The sequence below is a fragment of the Pygoscelis adeliae genome, unplaced genomic scaffold (assembly GCF_000699105.1).
Source record: "Pygoscelis adeliae isolate BGI_AS28 unplaced genomic scaffold, ASM69910v1 Scaffold44, whole genome shotgun sequence".
NCBI lineage: Eukaryota > Metazoa > Chordata > Aves > Sphenisciformes > Spheniscidae > Pygoscelis > Pygoscelis adeliae.
The window spans coordinates 252134-275189 of NW_008824761.1; the positions used below are offsets into that span (position 1 = coordinate 252134).

The window sequence follows — 23056 nt, forward strand, 5'->3', positions numbered from 1 at the left end:
GACTGCAGCCTCCTCAGCTTAGGTACCCCAGGGACCAGGCTGGTGGCAGAGCTGCTGCTTCTTACCTTGAATCATGATTCAGTAAGTGCCTGCGTCTCTTCTTTCTCTATGCTAGATGTCATTCTTCGTGGGAGTCTGGATAAATATTTCAGTCTGTAGGAGTTCAGGAGAGCTAGGTATCACCTAGCAACAAGCATCCCACTCTCTGCCTCCTGCTTCTCTTTACTTTTATTAAAATACCAGTGAAAACCAGAAGTTGAAGTATTAAGTTAATTTTCAGAAATATTCTGAGCAGCTTAAGATATTTTTGTTATAACACTACGTCAGAGCAACAAAGATGTTGGTGGGGGGGCTGGTATCTTAAAGCAAGTGACTCCGCTTGCCTTGTTTGAACAGAAATCACAATCAAGGACTAGCAAAAACTTTAGCTGAGGACAGAATAAACCTTGTGATCGCAACTGTATAGTGAGTAATGGAATGCGTAGCAAGTGTTTCTTTGGTCCTGTGAGGTCTATAAAATATATGGCAGTTACACTTAACCTAAACTGAATGCGTTTTAAGCTGTATTACCTGGTTCATCTTGTGATGGCTGCTGGTGGGACAGCGGCTTATGTTGGAATTTAAAGCTTTTTAACTTTTTTACAGTCAACTTTGTGGCACAGTGTTTTGGCTAGTTTCAGTTACAGTGGTACAGAACTCAGTTTACAAAAATCCTGGGGGCTAGACCCAAGGCAAGAAAGGTAGGCACTCAAAGTGCAATTTAGGTAGATCTTTGGGTATGCTGATTCAGTGCAATGCTGCACTGAATTTCAGCCTCTCCTGTCACTTACCGATTTTAAATGTTGAGGACTGTTCCAAATCTGTAGCTCATGGTTAATGTATATTTGTATCTGTAGTTTCTGCAGAATGTCTGCTTTATGGAGTTTACGAATTTCCCTGCAAGAATCGGAAACATAGGAAAAAAGGGGAAGTATGTGGCTGCTAGTAATATAAAGGGTTGAGGATAACCTGTGTTCTTTCATCTCTGAACGCTGCTGAAACCATGCTTTTGGTGATCCTGCCTTACCTGATGTTCAGGGTGGCCTTCATGAGTTTGGGAGAAGTCACTGTCTTCCTCTGTCTTCGGGGAAGTTTGGTGTGACTCAGGGCCTTTGAAAGGGATTGCAGAAGTCTAAGTGCAGATCTATGGGCTTTCAAGAAGAAAAGTGCGTACTTTTTAAAGTAGAATAAATGATGCAAGAAGGCGATTAAGAAACACAGTTACGCCCAGATAAGGGGTTTGCTTTGTAGAGGGAAAAGTTAATAAATCCTGATTCAGCAAATGACTTAACTTTGTGAATGAGTTGGTCTTTTCCAAATGTATGTTCCCATATCTATCTGAATTAGAAAAGGGGGAAAATAGCACGAGGAATAATTTGTAACTGTATTAATGGGAATTTACTTAGAAGTTAGAAGTATGTAAAAGAGATGTGAAAGTGATACTAGCATCAACTTGGTTTTTAATGAATTAATGTGGCTTTATACGTTCAAAAATGTTCTTTTTGTAGAGACAAGGGCATCTCTACACACATCGTGGCCTCTGTTTGTCTAGAAATATGCTCAGCATGATTGTCCTGAAACCCTTGTCATGTTCCTTATCTCTGGTCCGCGAGTCCTGCTCAGCTCCGCCGGTGGGTGGGGATGCCGGCCAGGGTGGGACTACCAGGGCATTTATTCTGATCAAGACAGGTTTTCAAAATGGACTAGGTGTTGTAATTTCTGTTTGGTTTTCTCTTGCTGTAGGAGAAGGAATCTAACGTTTGGTGACATTCATAAGCTTTATAAACTTGTGGGGTCTGAAAACGTGATTTTAAGACGATGGTTAGCCTTTTGCTGGAAGTGGACATAATTCTGTGTTTGCTACTTAAATGTCTTTCTTCTGGTTGAAACTGGTGGTTTGTTAGGTGCTTTGCTCTATGATTACTTAAGGAGCCTTTTTGACATCAAGGTTTTGAATCAGGAATATTGTGCAGTTGTCTCATCGGGTAGATTTTCTTCTGGTGTAAAAACCACTCAATACAAATGGAAGATGCTTCTGTTTGGACTTTCATGTCTGTCTTCATATTCCTGATAGTAGAAACTGAGATTTCACAGCAAGCCGCTGAAAACCAAAGTCCAGAGCAGGTTTCACAGCGGTGACACACGTGGCAGAATGGATGCACTAGATCTGTAAGGACAGATGGTCCTATTTTTCATATGCATTTCAAAGTACTTTCATCTGAAGCTGAAGCTTTTCAGGTCTTCTGAAAATGAGACAACAGATTTGCGGAGTTACTAGTTAAATGCCGTTTTCAGATGAACAGTTTGTTCTTCATCTTCTCCCCAAAAGCAGCCTAAAATAGTTGCAATGAAGAGGCCTGTGGCCTGTATTTTTTCATACGCATTTCAAAGTACTTTCATCTGAAAGTACAGGTCTTCTGAAAATGAGACAACAGATTTGTGGAGTTACTAGTTAAATGCTGTTTTCAGATGAACAGTTTGTTCTTCATCTTCTCCCCAAAAGCAGCCTAAAATAGTTGCAATGAAGAGGCCTGTGGCCTGTATGGGTGGCATGTGTGGAAGTGTGCATTGGCCACCAAAATCAGTGTTCTTGGTCACCCTGGCGGTCAGTGCTAAGGGATAACCCCTGTCCTACCCCCAAGCTGCGAGTATCATGGTAGAGCAGCGTTGTGGGACGGTGGCACTGCCGGAGCTTGTGGTGTGCCCTGCTTGTGCTTGGTGAAGAGGAGGACAAGCAAAAGCCCTTTCATGGAGGAGAGCACCCCAGTGATGCAAGGTTGTGGGCAATTCAGTGCTTGATAAATTGTGCAGACCTGAAGAGAATTAATAGGCAAACCCAATTATTTGTCATTGCTAACGAAGTAGCTTTTTCATGAGGAGGGCTGTTGCACGTGATTTAATAACGCAAAACCAGCTGTGGCTATGGCTAGTTGGATGGTGGTGTGTTAGCAGTTTTGAAACACATAGCCATGTTTGCTCTGTCACCATAGCCACGGGAACCTAATAGGACTTCAGCGTTTGTGTGTAACTTGAGGCTGAGTTGCGTTGTAGGAGAGTGTGCGTGTGTAGGGAGGAGTAATGATGAGAGAACCTGGAGAACTGGAAACAATTACAGGTCAAACTCTGTCTTCCTCTGACAGAGACCTGATGAAGCTTTTGAATACATTACATTTAATTTTAAAGAACTTGATGACTAAGTAATTTCCTGCTCAGGTTAGATAACCACATCATGTAAGTCCAGGATGTGGAAAACCTGGTCCACTTGTCCCATTTTTGGACATTAGCACAGAGAAAGAGCCATTAGAAACTCAAAGGTGGTTCTTCAAGTGTGCAATTTAAAAAAAAATAAAAAAAAAAAAAGAAAATCTGCTTCATGAAATGGAAATTTTGAAGCAATCCAAATAATGGCAAGGGAGATTGAACAACAAAAAGGAAAGAGTCTACAAGATGCATGGGAGATAGGGCAAATGGTCTTGCAATAGTTAGCATGCTCTAAGCCTACAGTATTTAGTTACATCTAGTTAGGTCAGTGTTTGTAGTGATTTTGCAACCTTTTATGATTCATATGAATATCTGGAACTTTTTTTCTATTAACCTTAATATTTTCTTAGAAATAAAATTAAGTGCATGGTGTTTAGTCAGTATAATAGTAGCACAGTATATGAATATTTACTGATATTACATGCTTAAGGGAGCTTCTTGTCTTGTTTTCAGTGTAAAAGTTTGCTTAGTGTTTGGAAACCTGTTAGTCATGTTGTTGTACGTACAGCAGTAATGAAATACTGGGTTGTGGTTTAAAAGCGGGCAGGTGATGCTCCACTGCTATTTGAAGGATGACCTTTTTTTGAATGATATAAAAATAACAGCAGATTGTTTATAACAACTCTGACAGCAGATTTAGATTCTTGACTTCACACCATTTCCATTATTAAGAGACATATGTAAGTAGCATTTGCTTCCAGATATATGCACGTATTCTGGCAATTTAAGGATTAAGACATACTGTCTACTGTTTAAGTTTCGGACATCTGAAGCTTTTTCTCCCCCAAAGCTTTAAAAAAGTTAGACTACCGGATTAGTATATTTTCTTAATCCTGAAGGAACCTCCCAAAAGTATAATATAGTATTTAAATATCTATATACATTTTTCTCTTACAGATTCATGTGGAAATATAACTAAAATAATCATGTATCCATAGGAAACCCTTCAAGAAATACGTATTCAAATTTTGTAATGGTCTTGCACACTTATTTCCCGTGGCTGGAGTATTGACTGAGCTCACTAATAAATGTATTTTGGCTTTTAATGCGTTATTGTCCAGATCTCGCATAGTATTTCTGGGAAGCACATTTTGAAATACAGTAAACAGTATTTGCACTCAGTAACTGCTGGAAAGTTCACCTGTACAAACGCAGGGTACTGATATATAATGGGCCCTGAAGACTAATTAAAGCAGTTGGGATTTAGTACCCTCAAGTAGCAGCTCAGAAATTAAAAGACACTGAGAGCATTGACTGAAATCATTAGGTAAGAGGAAACATAAGGCTTTCACCAATACACTTTTTATCTTACTTATGCAGTTTTATTTAAAGTGCTTATAAACTTACTGTTCTTCTGATCTCTGTTTTACTATGGAACGGCTGTCCATGCTTAGGTTTTTTTATTTACGTATACAATAATATTTGAGAAATTAATGAACCTCTAAGAAAATAAATCAATTACATTATTTCATCTTTTCTTTTTCAGGATTGAAGTGGATCTAGGGACGAATGGATGACTAAATATTCATATGAAGAGGAAAGCCATAAAAGTTGGTTGACGTTTTTACAGCCATATGCATTATATACATATATTACTGCTATTAACAAAACTTTATATTGTGTTACAAAATATAATAGTTGAAATAACCGGTCTGAGCTTCATATGCCGTATTGTCTTTCAGGCAGGAGAATACTATAGCTTAACATAGCTGTAGCTTAGCGCAACAGTGTCTGACCAAACCTGAATGTTCAAAGGAAAACCTAGTAGTATGTCAAGGAAATAGGTAATTCCTTTGAAGCCAGGTGTTTGAATGGGCGATGCATAGTGGTGTTCATTATTCTTATGGGCAAGGATGAAGGGAGAATGAGAGAGGCGTTGTCTCCTTTATAGCTACTGGCTATGAAGCTTAATACGTTGTGGAGTGGCACTCAGGCGCCACGCAGACAAATGCTGTTTAAGAAGTCAAATAGGATACGATATCTTCAAAAGTATCTTGGTGCTTTGTTTTCTTATAATAGAGAGATGGCTGTCTTACAGCATGCATTTTCTGCGCTAGTTAAAAAGGAAGAAGCTGTTAGTGGACCTCCGTGTTTTACTGACTTTATTGTTATGCTTTGTAAGATGATAAAATTCGGTAGGCCTTGACATCTGTCAATCTGAATTGTTGTGACTGTGTACTGTAGGCTTTGGCTGGGATGCTACGTTAACCCATTCCTGCCGAGGCTGTTTAAACAAAACTGACAGTGCCTGTGGGTTTGCACCAGAGCAAATGAATTGTAATGACAAATGCAGGGTGCGGTACAGTAGGATACAGGGTACGGTCCAGCGGGATGCTGCGCAGCTGCTCAGTTAAATAAGGCATTCTGGAAACTCTGCTAGTCAAGGAGGGATATGTTACGGTGGAAAACTTCTTTCCTAGAGAGCTTTCTTCAACTCCTGAATCCCAGTCAGGGGTGGGAACAATCAAAAAAACCAGCAAAACCCCCAGATTTTTTCAAAAGCACACTGTCAGTTCAATACCAGAAATGTAAGTCTATAGTTCTATTAACTTGAGCAAAGTAGTTCAGGAGGACAAAGTTTCTTATTTATCTCAGTGATAATTTGGTTTTATCAATCTTTTAGTGGTTCAGAAGCTTTACAGTTTGTCAACAACTGACAGATATAGAAGAGTTTAATTCCTTCTTGGGTATGCTTTTTTAGTGTTTACAACAGGTAGTGGACATGCTGATCCTAGCTATCTCCGGATTCACAAGCAGCGTAAGTCTTGAGGGAATCATCTGTGTCCTTCAATCCAGTCTCCTGAAATAACAGCCAGTGAAACAATCTTTAGTTCAGAAGCATCCATACAACATCTGCTTTATATACCACGGGTCCCAGAAAACACCTCCAGGAGCCAAATTTAAACCCTAATAGCGAGTGGTATTCGTAGCTCTGCAGTAATGTACACGATTTCTGTATGGGATCAGGGACCCGTATGCCCAGATACGAACCAGCAGTTGCTGCCTGCTAAAACCAGCGCACAAAGTCTTAAGGAATTTCTCTTTGGTTTGATAGCTGACGTGTCGGTGGCTGCTGTCCATGCAAATGTCTGATAGCTCGGAATGGGCTTGCATCACGGGGGAGCAAACACTTCCCTGCTCAGACCTCCTGGCTATGAATAGCAGAGTGAAAAACTGATACCATCCAAACCTTGCTTGTATCTTCCAGAACTGCAATGATAAAATCCTGTATGTGCGAACTCGGGGAGACTCTTTACTGGCAGAAAGTGTGAGAGGGTGCAAAGACCAACCTAATTATCTGTAAGCTATCTCTGGATAGCATTATATTACAGTGGCCTCCTCATACTATCCAGAAGACAGCACAGAGCAGTACTATCATAGCGTGGTAATGTTTTGCATTGAATTGAGGAGAAACTGGGCCAGACTAGCGGACAGTCTTAGGTATTCAGCTTGGGAAGTGACACCAGGGCAGAAAACGTTAAGGATTTGTCAGATCCTTGAGAGGGGCCATTGTAACTAGAGTCTGCGCAGAGGGGGGAGGGCTTTCAGATCAGGCAAACGCAAAAGACTCTTGGACTCGGGTGGCCTTCTCCCAAGTTTCTTGGGAAAGACTGTAGTTGCATGAGAGATGCAACAGATGACAGATGCTAGCGCTGCTAGCTCTGTATCTCTGTTCCTCTCTCTGCTTTTGCCTTTCTGGTTCAACGCAGAGTGGTGGCAGAAGGAAGGAAGAACATGAGAACAGGGTGACCTCTGTTGTCAAACCATAGTTCCACTCTCTCATGCCCTTCTGATGACATCCTGCAGTAATCGTGGGGAAGCTGCACAAAATATGTGCAGATAAGGAAGGGGATACTGAGTTATTTCTTCACATGTTTTCTGTTTGGCAGTCTTTGCAAATGTAGGGCTCTGAATCCGGCTGCTAATCTTTTCTATTAGGAAAGTACCATGATCAAATCATATCGTTGAACGAGAAAAAAATGTGGTTATGTGGAGGAATTCAAAGTCCGAGGCTAAAAATTCCTTTTCTGGGAAGACTGATTCCAGAAAACTTAAGCAATAGAGGTGGAGAGGGCTCCTTTGTGGTCACTGTTAAGATCAGTTGATAAAGTTCTGGCTTCAAGAGGAAAGAGATTGGATTTCACCCAGCACCCTGCCTCAGCCTTTCACTTTACTGCTGCTTTGCTAACCAAGATTTTGAAAGCTTTCCATTGCTAACATGAGTACGTTGGTATATCATTGGGGGTGTAAACAACTTGGGTTGTATCACCTGTATGTTATATTGGTATATTTTAGGTCTTTGTTGGTCTGCCTCAGGTTGAGTTCTCTGTTGAATCTGACATTTAAAGTTTACATTTTTCAGTCTACAGTGATTGAATGTGGATGTATGGAGATGAGAGACCAGGGTAGGAGCTGGTAAGGAATTTCGTAACTGATAGGGAGGAACCATAGCTCAGAAAGTCCCGGGCAAAATAAAGATCAAGACTTTAAACCAAAAAGAAGTGGGCAGGACTGAAAGGATGTCAGAGAGTGAAATTAAAGGGGAGGAGAGGTTGCTCAGATTGAAAAGACAGGGCTGCATTGTACTTAATGAGTGGTCTTGGGTACAGTCTCCCACTCACACTGTGGTTTCACGGACAGCCTGCAGAAATACTACTGGGTGGTTCATTTGATCAGGCTTAATGATGTTCGAAGTTATTTAATGCTTAAAAAATGATAAACAACACAGATGTATTGAATTCAGTGTTTAGGAGATGACTGCTTATTTTCTAAAGAGGCCTATGTGATAAGCCCACGAAGTACTGCTGTCTCACAAATGTAACCTGTGCGTCATCTCTAAAAAAAAAAAACAAACAAAAAAACCACACAAAACCCAAACCAACAACGAAAACCAAGAGCCAGGTTTGGCTCAGCTATTTAGAGGGAATGACTCAGTACAAAGGAGATCTTTCTTGAGCTCTCCAGAGCTCATCCCATCTCAGGAGTCTTCCTACCTCTGACGTGCCCTTGCCTCACCTCCCCTGACTCCGGAGCGGAGCAGGGCGTAGGAGGCTGCACGGGCGTGGTGCTGCGCGGTGGTACCCAGCTGATGCAATGAGGGCAGGGCTGCCGTTCGGGGTGACCTCGGCAGGCTGGAGAAATGGGCTGTCAGGGACCTCATCAGTTTCAGCAGGGGGGAAAGTCCTGCACATGGGGAGGAACAGCCCCATGCTCCGGTGCAGGCTGGGCAAGGCCCTGAGCCGTGTCATCTAACTTTGCAGCTACCCTGGTTTTGGATGGAGTTTGGACTCATTGGACTTTCAATCTTTACAGTTTTTGTGATTTTTGAAGTCTGGTCACAATAAAAATGATTTTTTTTTTAATATGTTTGAGGGTGTTTCGAGGAAGTTTTATGTTTTTATTTGCATAGTCAGAATATTAGCAGTGTGATGATATGTTTGGTTTTTGTCCTCTGCTGTCCCCTCCGTATCCATTGCAAACAAATGCAGTTTTCCTAGAAAGGAAGTGACTGCTCTTAAGTGGTCTTTCACATCTAACATCATTCGATGGATTCTTGGAGTATAATTATGACTAGAAACATCAACAGGACAAAATATATTAATCTCAAGGGAGTTATTTTGCACTGGCCATCAATCAGTCCTTTCTGTTATGTGCTTTTCAGTTTAGATTACTCTCAGGCAAGGAGGCTGTAGTTTGATGTTTTGTCTCAATTCATTATGATTATAAATATCTTGGATAAAACAATGTAACAAACGACCACTTAAAAATGACTGATGGCCCCATTCAGCAAGGCAGGGAGACTGTGAAGTTCTGTTGGTTTCATCTGTTGTCTAGCATTTATCAAGATGGGTCCCTTAACAGTCGATTGGTGGTTGATATTTAATGAATATTTCACAGTGTAAATTGATAGCAGGCAATTTGTTGTCTGGAACCTGGTCATATTCATAGGACAGATTTGCTTTTACTTACTGTCACTTAAAAATGTAAGACTTATGCTGAAACTGTAGAGCAGGAGGAAAACTTTTCCCCAAACCTTGTATTCAGGGAAGGGAGGAGCAGCAGAGATTTTTTTCTTACTCTGTTCCTTACAATGACTGCCGCATATTGTGCTGTCTCTTGCTCCCGTCCTTTCCCGTCGGGTGCCAGTGCGGCTGACGGGCTGCTGGAGGGCCGTGCGGTGTGAGCGGTGTAGCCCCAGGTTTGCTCGCCGCTGGCTCAGCCCCGCTGGGAGTGGGGTGGACTTGGAACTGATCCCTGTGGCTGAAAAATTGCTGGAGGCATTTCCAACACTGATCTTTTCCAAGGAGAAAAAGGTATTTAAGATGACTGCAATGAACCCCTTCAGCTTGATGCGTTTGCACGGCATATGAGCTCGTTCCTCTTCCCTTGGCCTTTGTAAAATTAATGAATGATTTCTGGGAAGACCCTGGCGTTCCTATTAGGCTTTCCTTATGAACAGCAGAGCAAAACTTGTTCTACACCACTTCTTTCTTCATTTCTGCTGGGCAGTTGCTTTCATAGTCTAAATGGTTTCTTGTTTATGGTCCCAGATCTTGGCTCCATTCCACTCATTTCCCAACTATTTTGGTGTGTTTACATAGTGCTCTTCAGCAGCTGGTTTGGGGTGGGTATCCAAAGCACACACACACATATATACACACACGAAATCAGTTCACCAGAGTTAGGGCCAAATCATATTTAATGCTTGGTTTGTGATCTGACCTTGTTTAAATCAAGTTGGATTATGATTTTGAGGGGTTTGTCCTTTTATTTCATTCCTGCCAGTGTGGATCAGGGGGCAGACATCTACGAAGGATTGTAACTGTTGCTTTTAAGGTTCATAAATCAAAAAATAGAATGTTTTTTAGAAGTGTTATTTTAGTGGTTGAAGATAGCTGTGGTCTTTCTGCATCCTCAAACCTGTAGGCGCAGGGGTGGGTTAGACTTTCCCTGTCAAAGCCTGGTCTACTGCAAAAGCCTCAAGCTTTGCTTTAAGATCAATAAATAAAGAGATCTTTGTATATAATAAATAAGGTTGTATTTTTCAAGTAGTCAGCGCAGAGCTGCCCAAGAGGCTTTGCTCAGAATTGTGAGAAATGTCTCCGGCCCAGCAGTTGCGCAGCAGTGGTGTGCAGGGTTTGCGTGCCGGTGGCTGCACAGATTTCTGTTCTGCTTGGGGCCACTGTGGGTTGTTTCAGGTGCATTGATTTTGCAGTAGTTCTTGAATTAAAATCCTATTTATTAAACAGTTTTTTGAAACAGGAAGAATGGAGAACTGCATAAAAAAGGATGGCAGCAACCTTCATGTGAGGTGGTGTGTGGGGGAGTAAGGCAGCTGACATTGTAGTGCAGCTCACAGGAGAGTAATTAGTCTAGAACTGACAAAATGTGACGAAACGTGGAGTATTTAAAATACCAGAGTTCTTTTCACAGTTCGTTTCATTAAAATTACTAGATGTCACTGTAAAGCAAAGGTAGATCTTGCTGGTGTTGCCTAGATCACTCCTCCATGAAGAGATAGGTGGTGATGATGAGTCTGTGGTTCGTAAATTGTGGATGTAGGTAAATGCTGTGTTTATGGGTCTGCTTCAGCATCTGTTGACATAACTCAGTGCAGTAGAGTGCGTGTTAAACTACTTCTGAAAGTTAATAGATATCCCCTTACAATTTGAGTTAGTAAACGTGTTGGCATCCATCATTTGTATTACTTACTGCTGTTGATTGTAAGGCTTGGTGTGTGATTACTTAACTTTTTTTTATTAATTTAAGTTGTACAGAGCTTAAACTCTCCTGTGATGAGTGTCCTCCTGTTAACTGTCACTTTGGTTTTTAAAGTTTGGGGGTTTTGGGGTTTTTTGTTTGTTTTTTTAATTCATTTTTGGGAGTGAAAAACAAAGAACTTCACCTTGAAAAGTTTAGCCAGAGCTACAGAGATAGCAAAAACTAGCCTGTGAGTATAAAATGACAAATAGCTTTATAATGCAGGGACAAACACCCTTGGTTCCCATTTCTAGTGTTTGAAATGCATGGTGTGTCAGTGTTCCCGTGCTGGGAGGGATAGGAGATTCTATACCAGCAGAATTCCTGCTTCTTGGGAGGAGCAGAAACGGATGCCGCTACCTCTTGTAGTCACCAAAATGCATGTTGTAGACTATATGAAATAAAATGATGGAAGCAGCCCGAAGATCTAGGTGAGAAATTTTGATGTCAGCATTTCCTCAGTGCTGGCTGCAGCTGTGTTTAGTACCACAGGACTGCCAAGCCTAAATGTAGGACCTGCCATATCTGCCTGGCTGAATGCACCCACTTCAGGGAGCAAACTGTGGCTGTGGTGCAAGCGATGCCAGATCCCTGCATGCCCACCGGCCAAGGTTCGCTCCCTCCATACTGTGCTTGCTGCAGGTGTGCTGCTGCCTTTTGGAGTTTGGGTGTCCTCCCATACCTTTGCAGTGCTCCTGTTGCTCGTTATTGTTGTTGGAGATAATTGGAGGCCTGTCAGTGTCGTGTTTCCATGGCGTGAAAGTATCCATTGCATGTTGTGGGCTCTGGCGTGAGGCTGTACGCAGGGGCCTGAGGGGGCAGGCTTGGAGGGCTCGCTAGGACCCGTCAAACTGTTAGAGGTTTGTCCACACTGTTACTAGAAAAGCCTGGAAGGATCAGTCCCCCAAACCACAGGCCGGTTTCGGTTTTGGAGGAAGCTGGCTGGAGCAGACCAGACCAGAGCTGGGAAGTGGAAGTGAGGAGAGTGTATTACTGGTTTAGCTTAAACCAGGAAATGCTTCCATGAATGTCCCGGCCTGGCATGCTTCAGTTCGCCTTGTAGCATGGCCTTGGGCTGTGCAAGCTAGGTGGCTTTTGGAAGAAACCAAACCGGGGGTGTGCTCCAAAAAGCTTACCTAACGTGCTCTGATTTCTTATGGGCTGTTGAGAGACACAGGCTGTGGATATCTTCAGCTAAACTGAGAAGATCCGTTCCTGTTGCAACAGTGCTGCTTGCTGAGGGAGATGCAGACTCATGGTTAGAATCATAGAATCATTAAGGTTGGAAAAGACCTCTAAGATCATCGAGTCCAACCGTCAACCCAACACCACCATGCCCACTGGTTCTGCTAGGTGAATGCTCAGGGACCTCCTAGCTGAGATTGCACGATGTCCCTCTTTGATTAGTGGTGTTTCCAACCAGTTTCTGTTTCAAACCAGCTTACTCGGTTCTCTTTTCAGCCTTGATACCCCTGGTGAGGACTAGTCATAAGTGATGGGACGTAGTCAACAGGGAGCTAGATCTCAAAGGCCTGGGTACGTTCCTTTCAACTTCAGTCGTTTTGCTGAAGGCTTCTGTCTTCCACTAGTCAGCAGACAGCAGCAGGCATTTCCAGAGGGCAGTTCTTCCGTGGGATTTCTGTGTCCTCCCTGGAAGAACAGACACCTCCTCTGCCTGTAAGCTATGGTGGCACAGACATGGTGAGTGCACCAGGCTATACTTTGCTGGACTCATTCTCCAGTCCTTGGGTTTTCAAAGCATCCCTGCTCTTGCAGCCTGACTTCTCTGCTGCAGTACATTCTCGTGGGAATGAAAGAGCAGTCACCGAGCTCATTTCACCTTTTATTCCTAGAGCACTTAGAGAACAATTATACTAATTCTAATAATGACTAAATTTATACTACTCCAGAGAGGGAAGCACAAGGCATTTAATTTCCAAGCTGTTTGACAAGACCATTTTGATGTGTGTATTTTCAGAAGTATGACACAAGTTTCCAAAGAGCCTAATGGGGAGAAAAATGTTTAAATTCATACTCTCAGGTTTTTAGTTTCCAAGAAGCTGAATACTCTTTAGTTCTGTTGGGCATGATCCATCAAATAAAACAAGTTTAAACCAGAGATTTACAGGACTCAGTACTTCTGCTTGTTTCTTAATGACCTGTTTCTGGTCATTAGTTATCAGGATGTAAGTGTTTGCATGGATAAAAAAAGATACTTCTGTTGTGGGAAGTATTAATTCTCAGTATCATGAAGCAGCACAGCTAACTGCATTTTAAAGTTAATCTTTACTTCTCAATGAGAAGGGAAAAACCCATGGTTCTTGGTCTGCGCAGCGGTGCTGATTAAGATACATTGAATGGAAATTGAAATACTACATACACTTTCTTGTTTTCCTTTTCCTCCATATCTGACAGTAAACATTTAGTGCTAGGAATAAATGCATTTGGATTTTAGTATTTTTGACATGCCGTGGAGAGAATAATGTCAAACAATGGCAATTTGTCACTTCTCATATGAAGGCGTAGAAGAATGTGTTAAGAATTCAGTAGCTAGCACATAAGAAGGCAGTTATTTTAATACTGATACCCACTGCTAACAGACCTGAATAATGATTCCACTGGATACAGTATTTCATATACCCAAGGACACGTGTCTAAAAGAGGAAATAAGCTCCTGGTATTAATCTAAATCTTGACCCACTCTTACGCTTCCCACATAGTGCTTCATGTGTACTCCTGGTGATTCATTAAGTCTTTCTTGTGCAGAGGTTCGGTGATGAGTCAGGAAAGGGGCAAGTTTTCTGCTTTGAGGCTGACACCTTCTTTTGAACTTTGCTATTTACTCAGGGTTTTTTGTTGTTGTTTCAGGTCAGTTTGATAGCAGTCTGCTACAGCTGTGGTTGCTGCAGTTTGCTGTGGTGGACCTGTGGGCATAGCTCAAGTGAAAAGAAAAGCCTTGGCTTTCAAACTTTATAGGTAAACATGCACTGAGTTACCACCTTAATTTCTAAGTAATATAGAAGTGTTTCAGTATTTGTATTAGCAAAAAAACCCCAACCAAACCCCAAACAAACAGAAACAAACCAACAAAAAAGATGTCCTAGAAATAGTGAGATTCAAAACATTTTTTTTCTTGGCTTTATTTTCCTGTTTTTAGAGGAGATGGTGCAACCCCCAAAACCCAAACATTTGGAGTTAAGTCTGAGTTTCATTTAAAACTATATGAGCTTGGGCTTTGGTGGTTATGAGGGGAGATGACAGTGAGAATCCGTCTTGCAAATTAAGAAGTAAAGAGTTTCTGTTGGTCTTAGGAAGATGAAAATTAACTTAGATGTGTAGGTCGTCTTATTAAGTGCAGTGGAACTGAGATGATGTTTGCTGAACTACTCTTTGGAGATTTACATAATGGATGAGATACAGGAGCTCCAGGCGGCATGACAGTGGAGTTTATTTTATCGCAGAATGTAAAACAAGTGAATTGCCTTAATCTCTGCAGAAGGCAAGGATAATCTTTTTTTATATGCAGAAAAAGAGCCAGAGAGTTCATAACATCCTGGCTATTCATGTACAAGGAGCCAAACCTTTCTTTTGAATAATCTGTATCCCTTTAACTACCGTACTGTCTTATTCAGGACTTCTAAAGCTCTTCAGGAATGGCAAGCAACGTGCATCTCTGTGACAATATGGCTTTTACGCGGTAAAAATACACTATCTGCTGATAATTCATGGCTTGATAAAAGAGACTCATAAGAGGCTGGGTAATTATCCTAACTGCTACGTGTTTAAATATATGGAAAGCATTTATAGACCAATTTATTGCTATTTATTTCTGTAGTGCTAATAATAGTAATTTCAAAAGTTTTAGAACCTTCATAATTCCAAAGTGGGTGTGTGTTGGAAAGAAGTTTTAATATTAACATTAAGAGGTTTCAGACTTTAATTTACTCAAACCAGTTCACCCACTTTGGTTAGCATGGGTGGTTTTTTCTACCTCAGCCAATGATATCTCTTTAGCATGGAAAATAGACAAAGAAACACTGGAAAAGTAGAATAGTTAAATGTAGGTGGTAATAACAGCACACAGCTCCTATTGTGTGTGCTTCTCAACTGTGTATTTGGCTTCAAGCAAGAGTTTGGCTATTACTTTACTCTGAATATAAATGTGCCATTACTCTTTGATCTGTAGCAACAGTTTGTTATGATCAAGACTACTTACCACTTTTGCCTGAAGGAAAAGATTTACTGTTGGGCATAGCAGGTTTCCAAAAGAGTGAATGATCTCCTTAGTGTCTGGTTTCTGTGAGCTATATGCAGCTTAAGAATCCTTTTGTATTAACCTGATGTCAATTGCTACTTCCTTTAGAAAAGTCTGGGCAAGTAATTCATCATAGAGTATTGCACAGAAACATAGGTGTTTATTTGCCTAATATTAAACCAGGTTCTTGGAAAAAAGGGATAACTTCATGAATGTAGCATTCCATGAGCAGGGTTAGTTTCTGCTTTTGTTCATGAAAAAACTTAAAATATTTCCAGTGATTTCAGTAGTGATGGACAAAACCTAGTCGGTCTACTAAATATGCTCTGCTCCACTCTTAATTCCAGGATGCAGGCGGGGATTAGTTCCACCAAATTCACTCTGGATACTGGATAGCGATTATTATTTATCAGTTGATGTATGAAGTTAGATTTTTCTTTTTATCAGTTTCTTTTTCTGGCTGGGTTTCTAGTAAACCAGTTATTTTTGTCTAGTCATAAGTCTATATCAGTAACAGTTACTGCAGTATGCAAGGGAGGGCACCGAAGTAGTAACCCGTTCGCTTATATTTGCTGGGGTCTGTCTACATCGCGGCCTGGTGGGATCAGAAACCAAGGAATGTTTTATAAGGACAGAGTTGTTTTCATCAGAAGGTGTCTTAAAACACTTGAAATTCTTCCACTGCGGTGCCTCTGAACTCTCCCACGTGGGGATCTTTAGAGTAAATAAATAAAAGATTACACCAGGCAAATGTGATTTAAAGTGTCTGTAACTGTTCCCCAAACAGTGCTAAAATCCTAAATAAGATATGAGCAAGGCAAGAGAGGGGAAAAGTTCACTTCAACCGCCAGACTTTCCAATGCGCTACGTAGCTACGTAGCACCAGACCCAAAGGACACAGAAGAGGATCCTGAAGAGTCGTGGTGTCCAATGGAGCCCCGTGGTTAGGACAGCTTCCTCGTGCCCTGCTTTTCCACAGCTTACCCCGCTTTGGAATGCGTGTACATCTGTCTCAGAGAGAAGTCTCTCATTTCTAATCCGAACATAAGTGACCTAAAAGTATTTGCCTACATGCGTATCTAGTAAGTCAGGAAAAAAAGGTGTTTTTCCATGTGTGGCTGAGGTAATGTTGCATTTGCAAAGGAACCTAAGTGCTGGCTAGCATGGCTGTGGTTGTTTTGTTAAACTGTGTCCATTTAGTTAAAAATCCTGAAGCTTTCAGCTGGAAAACTTTACAAGTTATAAACGTTTTAAAGGGAGAAAAGAGTAAGCATCTACTGCTTGTTGTGTTGTAGCATGGAAGTGTCTGCCTCCTGTACTTCTTTCTGAGATGGCAGCTCAAGAATGCTTATTACACTTAAAGTGATGAACCCACATTCCTTGCTAGTGAGGAGTGAAGCTGGGCATTTCCATCCTGCATTGGCTCGGACTGCTTTGGACCCTGGGGGACGTTCCAGGTAGCCAGCCAAGATTTCGCCCTTCACGGTCGCTTGTTACTAACCTCTTTGTAGGCCATTCAACATGATGAGCACGTGAAGTACTTAACTAGTATCCGCCTTGTTAAATTTCGACAAAAATGATCTAATACAGGCATAAACTTTTACGTCTGACCCTAGAGCAGTTGTATGGCAGCTGATGATGGTAAAAATGGAAAAGATTATTTGGTAACCTATTTTAAAAGGGTTGCTTTGCCTGAGCGGGGTTCTAAAGGGCTTGATAATTAGATATAGTCATAACAGTATTAACAGTGATCTCTTGAATTAGTCTAGTAGTTCCTCACAGTTGATCAGTGGTATGACTTCTTTTTTTTCTTCCCAGTTTTAGTGTATTCAGGTTAATACTTAATTTTGTGTTTTAGAAGAATAAACATAATCCATTGATTTTGCGAGTATTCTTTCAGGTTGAAAAAAAAATTCAGAGCTCTGTGTTTTTTCAGGCAAATGGCCACTCATGGAGAGTTGTCATTACTTAAAAAGAACCAAACAAAAAAACCCCACCTGAATGTTTCGGAGACTATTTTAAACTTAAGAATAAGTGATGATAGACTTTCACAATTTTCGCTTAAGAGTGGATAATTGATTATTCCTGGCACCAAACAGGTGATAGAATTACCATGCTTTTTTTCTATAATTCTTGAAATGCAGAATTTATTAATGTCTTCAGACAATATAAAGTATACCTCCAAATACATAAGGCATACACATGCATAGAAAAGTCGGATGGAGGCTCTGCGTTGATTGTGCTGAGCCAGGGGATGGGCATCTGAAGAAACAGCACCAACAAATGACATAGCTGTGGTGCTTTTCATCACAAAACATGAGCTAGGTACCTGACATAAATTCTTTAAGCTGAAGTCCTGGGAAGAGTGATTTTTAAGAAAAGGTATATTTTCCTGAAAGAATTCTTAGAATTCTTTTTTAGTTTACATGTGAACTGGTGACTTGGCATGAGCTTTCAGCGTGAAAAGCGTTCTTGTGAATCATCTACATTGATTGAGGGAATTACTCCCCAGCTTTGTGTCCAGCATCATTCAGTGTCTGATAAACACTGCTCTTGAAACCACTGTGGCTGTGATTTTAGTGGTTAGAATATTTTAGTAATGTTTATTGAATTTCAGCATCCAGAATGATGGTGGAGGCAGTTTGTCACATTATTAATGTTAGTGGTCCAGATCTCTTCAGAAAGATGCAGTACACATAACAGTCTATGCCTGTGCAGAAATTGTTGCTTAAAAATATGAGCAGCTTAACCCATCCAGTTCTTGTGGTGCAAAGTAAATCTAATAAAAGCATTTTATTCTATGTGAGACATAGCTAGTGTGGACAGGAAATCGTTTTCATCATTTTACACAGTGTAACTAAGCCACGTGTTGGGAATAAATATGTGATTTATACAGGCACAATTTCTTATTATGTCCTAATGAGAAACGTTAAATATATTAATATGACTCAGGGCTTGACACACGCTATAAAGGCTATGTATGATGCCAAACAACCAATTATCTCAGTGCATTATTTCTTGAAAGCCTTGACATGGGTAAGGTCACTATACATTTTTAATGGGAGCATGATGCTGGGTTATAAAAAGATAATACAAATAACAATACTTTGTTAGATCTTCCTGCTGCGCGATGTATAATCAGGTGCACTGACTTAAAGAACACTAATGAGGATTTAAAGACCCAGCAGGGGCACATTTAGCAGTCACAAACAATTCTGTCAAATGCTTTTGCACAGGGCACCTCTGATGCAAGATAGAGTTCAACAGCAGGTAGAAATGTATAGTTTTATTGCATAGCTCGGTGTAATACTTCTATATATTTCAGTGAGAATAACAATAACTTGCAATGTTCTGGTGCTTTGCCAGGCACTATTGTTTGGCTGTGACTTTTACCATTTGTGAAATCAGCCAGGAATGGTGGTACGCGTGGACAGACTATACTGCTGCATGTTCAGCGATCGAGTAATGACTGAGGGAAACAAAGGAAGAGGGCTCTGAAGGTATCATCTGAAGTCCATGCTAAGCTGTAGATGCCATGTGCTGACCATTTCATTTACCTCTGGAATAAATCACAGGGAGTGAAATGCTGCAGAATAGGCAGTGGCCCACCTAGCTTAAGGTCCCTTTTTGGCAGTGATCTGTACCAGATACTTGGCAGAAGAATGTCAGTTCACTCTTGAGTGCCAGTCTTGTAACTGGAATCCTCTGTTTTAGAGCTGGTTTAACTTTCACGTTTTCAGCATGTATGATACTTAAAAGACATAGGAATATAAACGCGGCCATTTTCTGTCAGAGCAAAGGACCGTCTACCTTGTATGCTTCCTCTAACAACAGTCAATAACAGATGGGTGCTTAGGGAAAGGATGTAGCAAGGTTGTGTGTGAGCGATGGTATTGCCCCAGTACATCTTCCAAGTTCGCAAAAAATCTAGGGCACAAATACTTCCATAGCCAGAGGTTGTATCTGTATTTTTGTGCTTGATAGCTCTTCATAAACAACTCTGTAGAAGAATCCCAATTGTTTTTGAACCAATTTCCAGCCATCAGGCAGGTGGACTTGTCAGGAGATCAGCTTCTCTAAGTGGGGAAGTCATGGCTTCCAATGCAAAACCCATGGATTCCAGTGCAAAAAGGCAGCATATAGAATCATAGAATCATAGAATCATTAAGGTTGGAAGAGACCTCCAAGATCATCGAGTCCAACCATCAACCCAACAACATATAGCAGCAGGTGGAAGCAGAGACAGGCTACAAAGGATGAACACAGAAATACCATGCAGGCACGCAGAGTGTTGGTGTCAGGAAAGCCAAAGCTTAGCTGGGGTTCAGTCTTGCAGGAAATATCAAAACCAACATGAGCTTCTATTACTGCATCAGCAGTAAAAGGCTGGACAAGGAAAACGTGGGTCGGTGGGTGAATTATTGACAGCAAACAGCGGTAAGGCCGAAGTACTCCATTGCCTTCTCTGCCTCAGCCTTCACCTGCGTGGCCTTCTCACAGACCTCTCTACTTACAGACAAGGTTCAAGAAGCAGAACCACCAGTCATGAATGAGGACCAAGTCCCAGGGATTACCTGAGAGGACTCAACCCACACAAGCTCATGGGACCCACCTGGCTGCATCCATGGGTGCTGAGAGAGCTGGCCGATGTCCTTGTGGCACCCTTCTCTACTATGCTTGAAAGGTGCTGGCGACCATGGGAGATCCCTGATGACTAGAAGAAAGCAAATGGTGCACTTCTCTTCAGATAAATCCAAAAGGATAATCTGGGGCACCACAGACCAGTCAGCCTCCCTTCTGTCCATGGAAAAAAAATCATAGAATGAGTCCTCTGGGAACACCCTTCCAGACACCCTGAAGGAGGAGAAGGTGACTGGGAACAGTCAGCATGGATTCACCCAGGGTGCAACACCACCATGCCCACTAAACCATGTCCCTAAGCGCCTCATCTACTCGTCTTTTAAATACTTCCAGGGATGGTGACTCAACCACTTCCCTGGGCAGCCTCTTCCAATGTTTAACCAATGGTGCACCCTCTTCAGATAAATCCAAAAGGATAATCTGGGGCACCACAGACCAGTCAGCCTCCCTTCTGTCCATGGAAAAAAAATCATAGAATGAGTCCTCTGGGAACACCCTTCCGGACACCCTGAAGGAGGAGAAGGTGACTGGGAACAGTCAGCATGGATTCACCCAGGGTGAAGCATGCCTGACCCACCTGATTGCCGTCTGCAGTGTAAAGTGACTGGAATAGTGGGTGAGGGGAGAGAAGTGAACACTATTCACCTCAGCTTCTGCAAGGCTTTCACAGTGTCTCCAACAATGTTCTTGTATCTGAGTTACAGTTATTACAGCCTGGATGGGGGCACAGTCAAATGGGCAAAGACTGGCAGGATGTGTGGGCTCAGGGGGTCTTGGTCAGTTCATAGCCATGCGTGGTGGGAGAACGGGAGGCAATGCATTGTAAACAAGAGAGGTTCAGGCTGGGTGTGAGGAAAACCCTCCCCCACCCATGGGGGCTGTCTCCCAGTTGAGCAGGTTGCCCAGAGGGGTAGTGCCATCTCCATCCTTTGAGGTTAAGACCTGACTGGACATAACCCTGAGCAACCTGGTCTGACCAAGCTGCACCTGCTTTGAGCAGGACTGGAGACCTCCTGAGGCACCTTCCCACCTGAATTATCCTGGGATCCTAAGAAAAAAAACCATTGGCTATATACATTAATTGTTCCCTGAGTTTTTCCAGGCTTACATGATGTTTCATGCTGTAAAATGAGATGTTATAAATTAATTACTCATTTATCTTGTCTTTCCCCTAGACACACACTCATGTATTTTGTTTATAACCTTACATTTAATATATATGCCCAGTTTGATTGGCTGTATATAGCAAATTTGATATCTCTGAATTTTAAAGATGCTGTAATGAAAGTTCAAAGCATCTGTTAACGTAGTGCTATATGTGCTACTTGTATCTCTTTTTCTGATGTTTTTCTGTCATTTTTATGGTTATACCCATAGTTACTTAAAATACTCTTTAATCTTGAAGTTATGCAGTTATTTGGCAGTAATTTTGTTCATGTGCAGTACACTTTTTTTAAAACGTGTTTGAGGAATCACAGCTTCTCTGAGAATCTGTGGGAAATGTGTGTTGGCAACATTGGAAACTTGTTAATTAGAAATTCTTAACACTTAATTAGAATTGCCTTTAAAGTGGACTCTAGTTCCACAATAATTTATTGCTTGTGGAGTCTAATTTGTCAGTTTTGTACATAAGCATTTTGGTCATCCTGTCTTGAGTAAGAAAGTACCTCATGTGAGCAATCAGGTATCAGCTTCTATCTAGAAGTTGATGTGAGCAGTCTGAGAGCGACATGTTGTTTTAGACAATTTTTTCACATATTTGGTGGATACTTACAAATTCTCATTCATGAATTGAGGTGCTTTATAATTCATTCACTAAGTGAACAAAAGTCAGAGTTTTCCCTGTTTTTTGAAATGTACCGAGTGCTACTCGCCAGCTTTAATATTAATATTTTCCCAGGAGTTTGCACTGAAACCTGTGGGGAGCAGGAAACCTCAAACTGATGTTAAATAGAACAGAGATCGGGTTGCGACAGGATGTTAAACATTTGCAGTTTGGGAGTTTCATCAGAGCATACACCCTTTCTTTTGAAATGTCAGAATAAGCTGTTTGTTTGCTCCATGGTGAGAAGCGTATAAAGCAATTGCCATTCCTCCACGTGCACGTAAGGTGCTGTGCAAAAGGTGCAGGGAAAGGTGACGGAGTAATGCTTAGCTTCTGGCAAATAGTTTGACTTTTTCATCTGAGCGTGCAATCATTCAGCTTTATTTAATTATTCCGTTGTTATTTTGGCATGTGCATGAATCAAACGATCTTTACGTGCAGTTTAGCAAACACGGGCACTCTGGCTGTGCTTCTGCTCCAGTGGAGCTGCTGGGGCGAAGGTTGCGGTTACAACCGCCCTGGAATAGGGCCATGGAGAGAACATTTTTGGTTTCATCGCTTATTGCCTATCGTATCTATGACTTTCTACGGGAACCGTGGCAGACGGTTTCTGAGGTCCTGTGAGAACCGGCTGCGCCCCTTACAGGTGTGTCCTACAGTACCTGGCATTGGAGAGTGCAGCTGCACACAAGCATGTCGTCGTCGTCGTCCTCCTCCTCTTCCTCCACTCAAGGCTGCAGTGAATTTGCTCTGTTCCTGTAGCTGGCAGTGTAACAAGCTGCGCTGGAAATGAGCAACTGACTTCTGGGAACAAGGGGTTCTCTTATGGGTGCCATATACTGCTCTGTCTTTAATGCTTAAAAAAAAAAACCAAAACCAACCCCCCAAAAAAACCAACACCACAAAAGTTTTTAAGAATTGCTTGTGAACAAAGTAAATCTGAACTAAAAATAAGGCTTAACTGACTTTCCTAAATTTTAGCGGTTACATTTTTAACCCAAAGGGGGAAAGCTGGCTTATCCTGGTTTCCTTTCAGTTCTGCCTATATGTCGGAGCTCTTAGATAAGTGAGAAACACTTCTGCTGGCTAAGAGCAATATCAACTGCTTCACATTTCTGTGGCCCAGCTGCTAGAATGCAGCTAGGCATATTTAATGGCGGCATTGCCCTATATTGCTCTTATTCAGAGGATATAGTTTGTAATGTCCGTGACTGTAAGAGGTCAGCTTTTGGTGCTGACAATCAATCTATTGCTGTATTTTATCCTAGAGGAGG

The 23056-nt window shown here is 41.6% G+C and overlaps 1 protein-coding gene across 2 annotated transcripts in view; it reads left to right on the forward strand.

The window, feature by feature from the left end:
- Nucleotides 1–23056, forward strand: part of KLF12 (Kruppel-like factor 12) — a 253528-nt gene that overhangs the window by 65129 nt on the left and 165343 nt on the right. The window contains exon 2 of one of the 2 annotated variants that reach the window (XM_009323519.1): nt 4787–4850. In XM_009323519.1, the coding sequence (XP_009321794.1) occupies nt 4830–4850 (21 nt within the window). In that variant the 5' untranslated portion in view covers nt 4787–4829. Of the gene's footprint in view, nt 1–4786; nt 4851–23056 lie in introns of those variants that run through there. The other variant, XM_009323520.1, reaches the window with a different exon arrangement.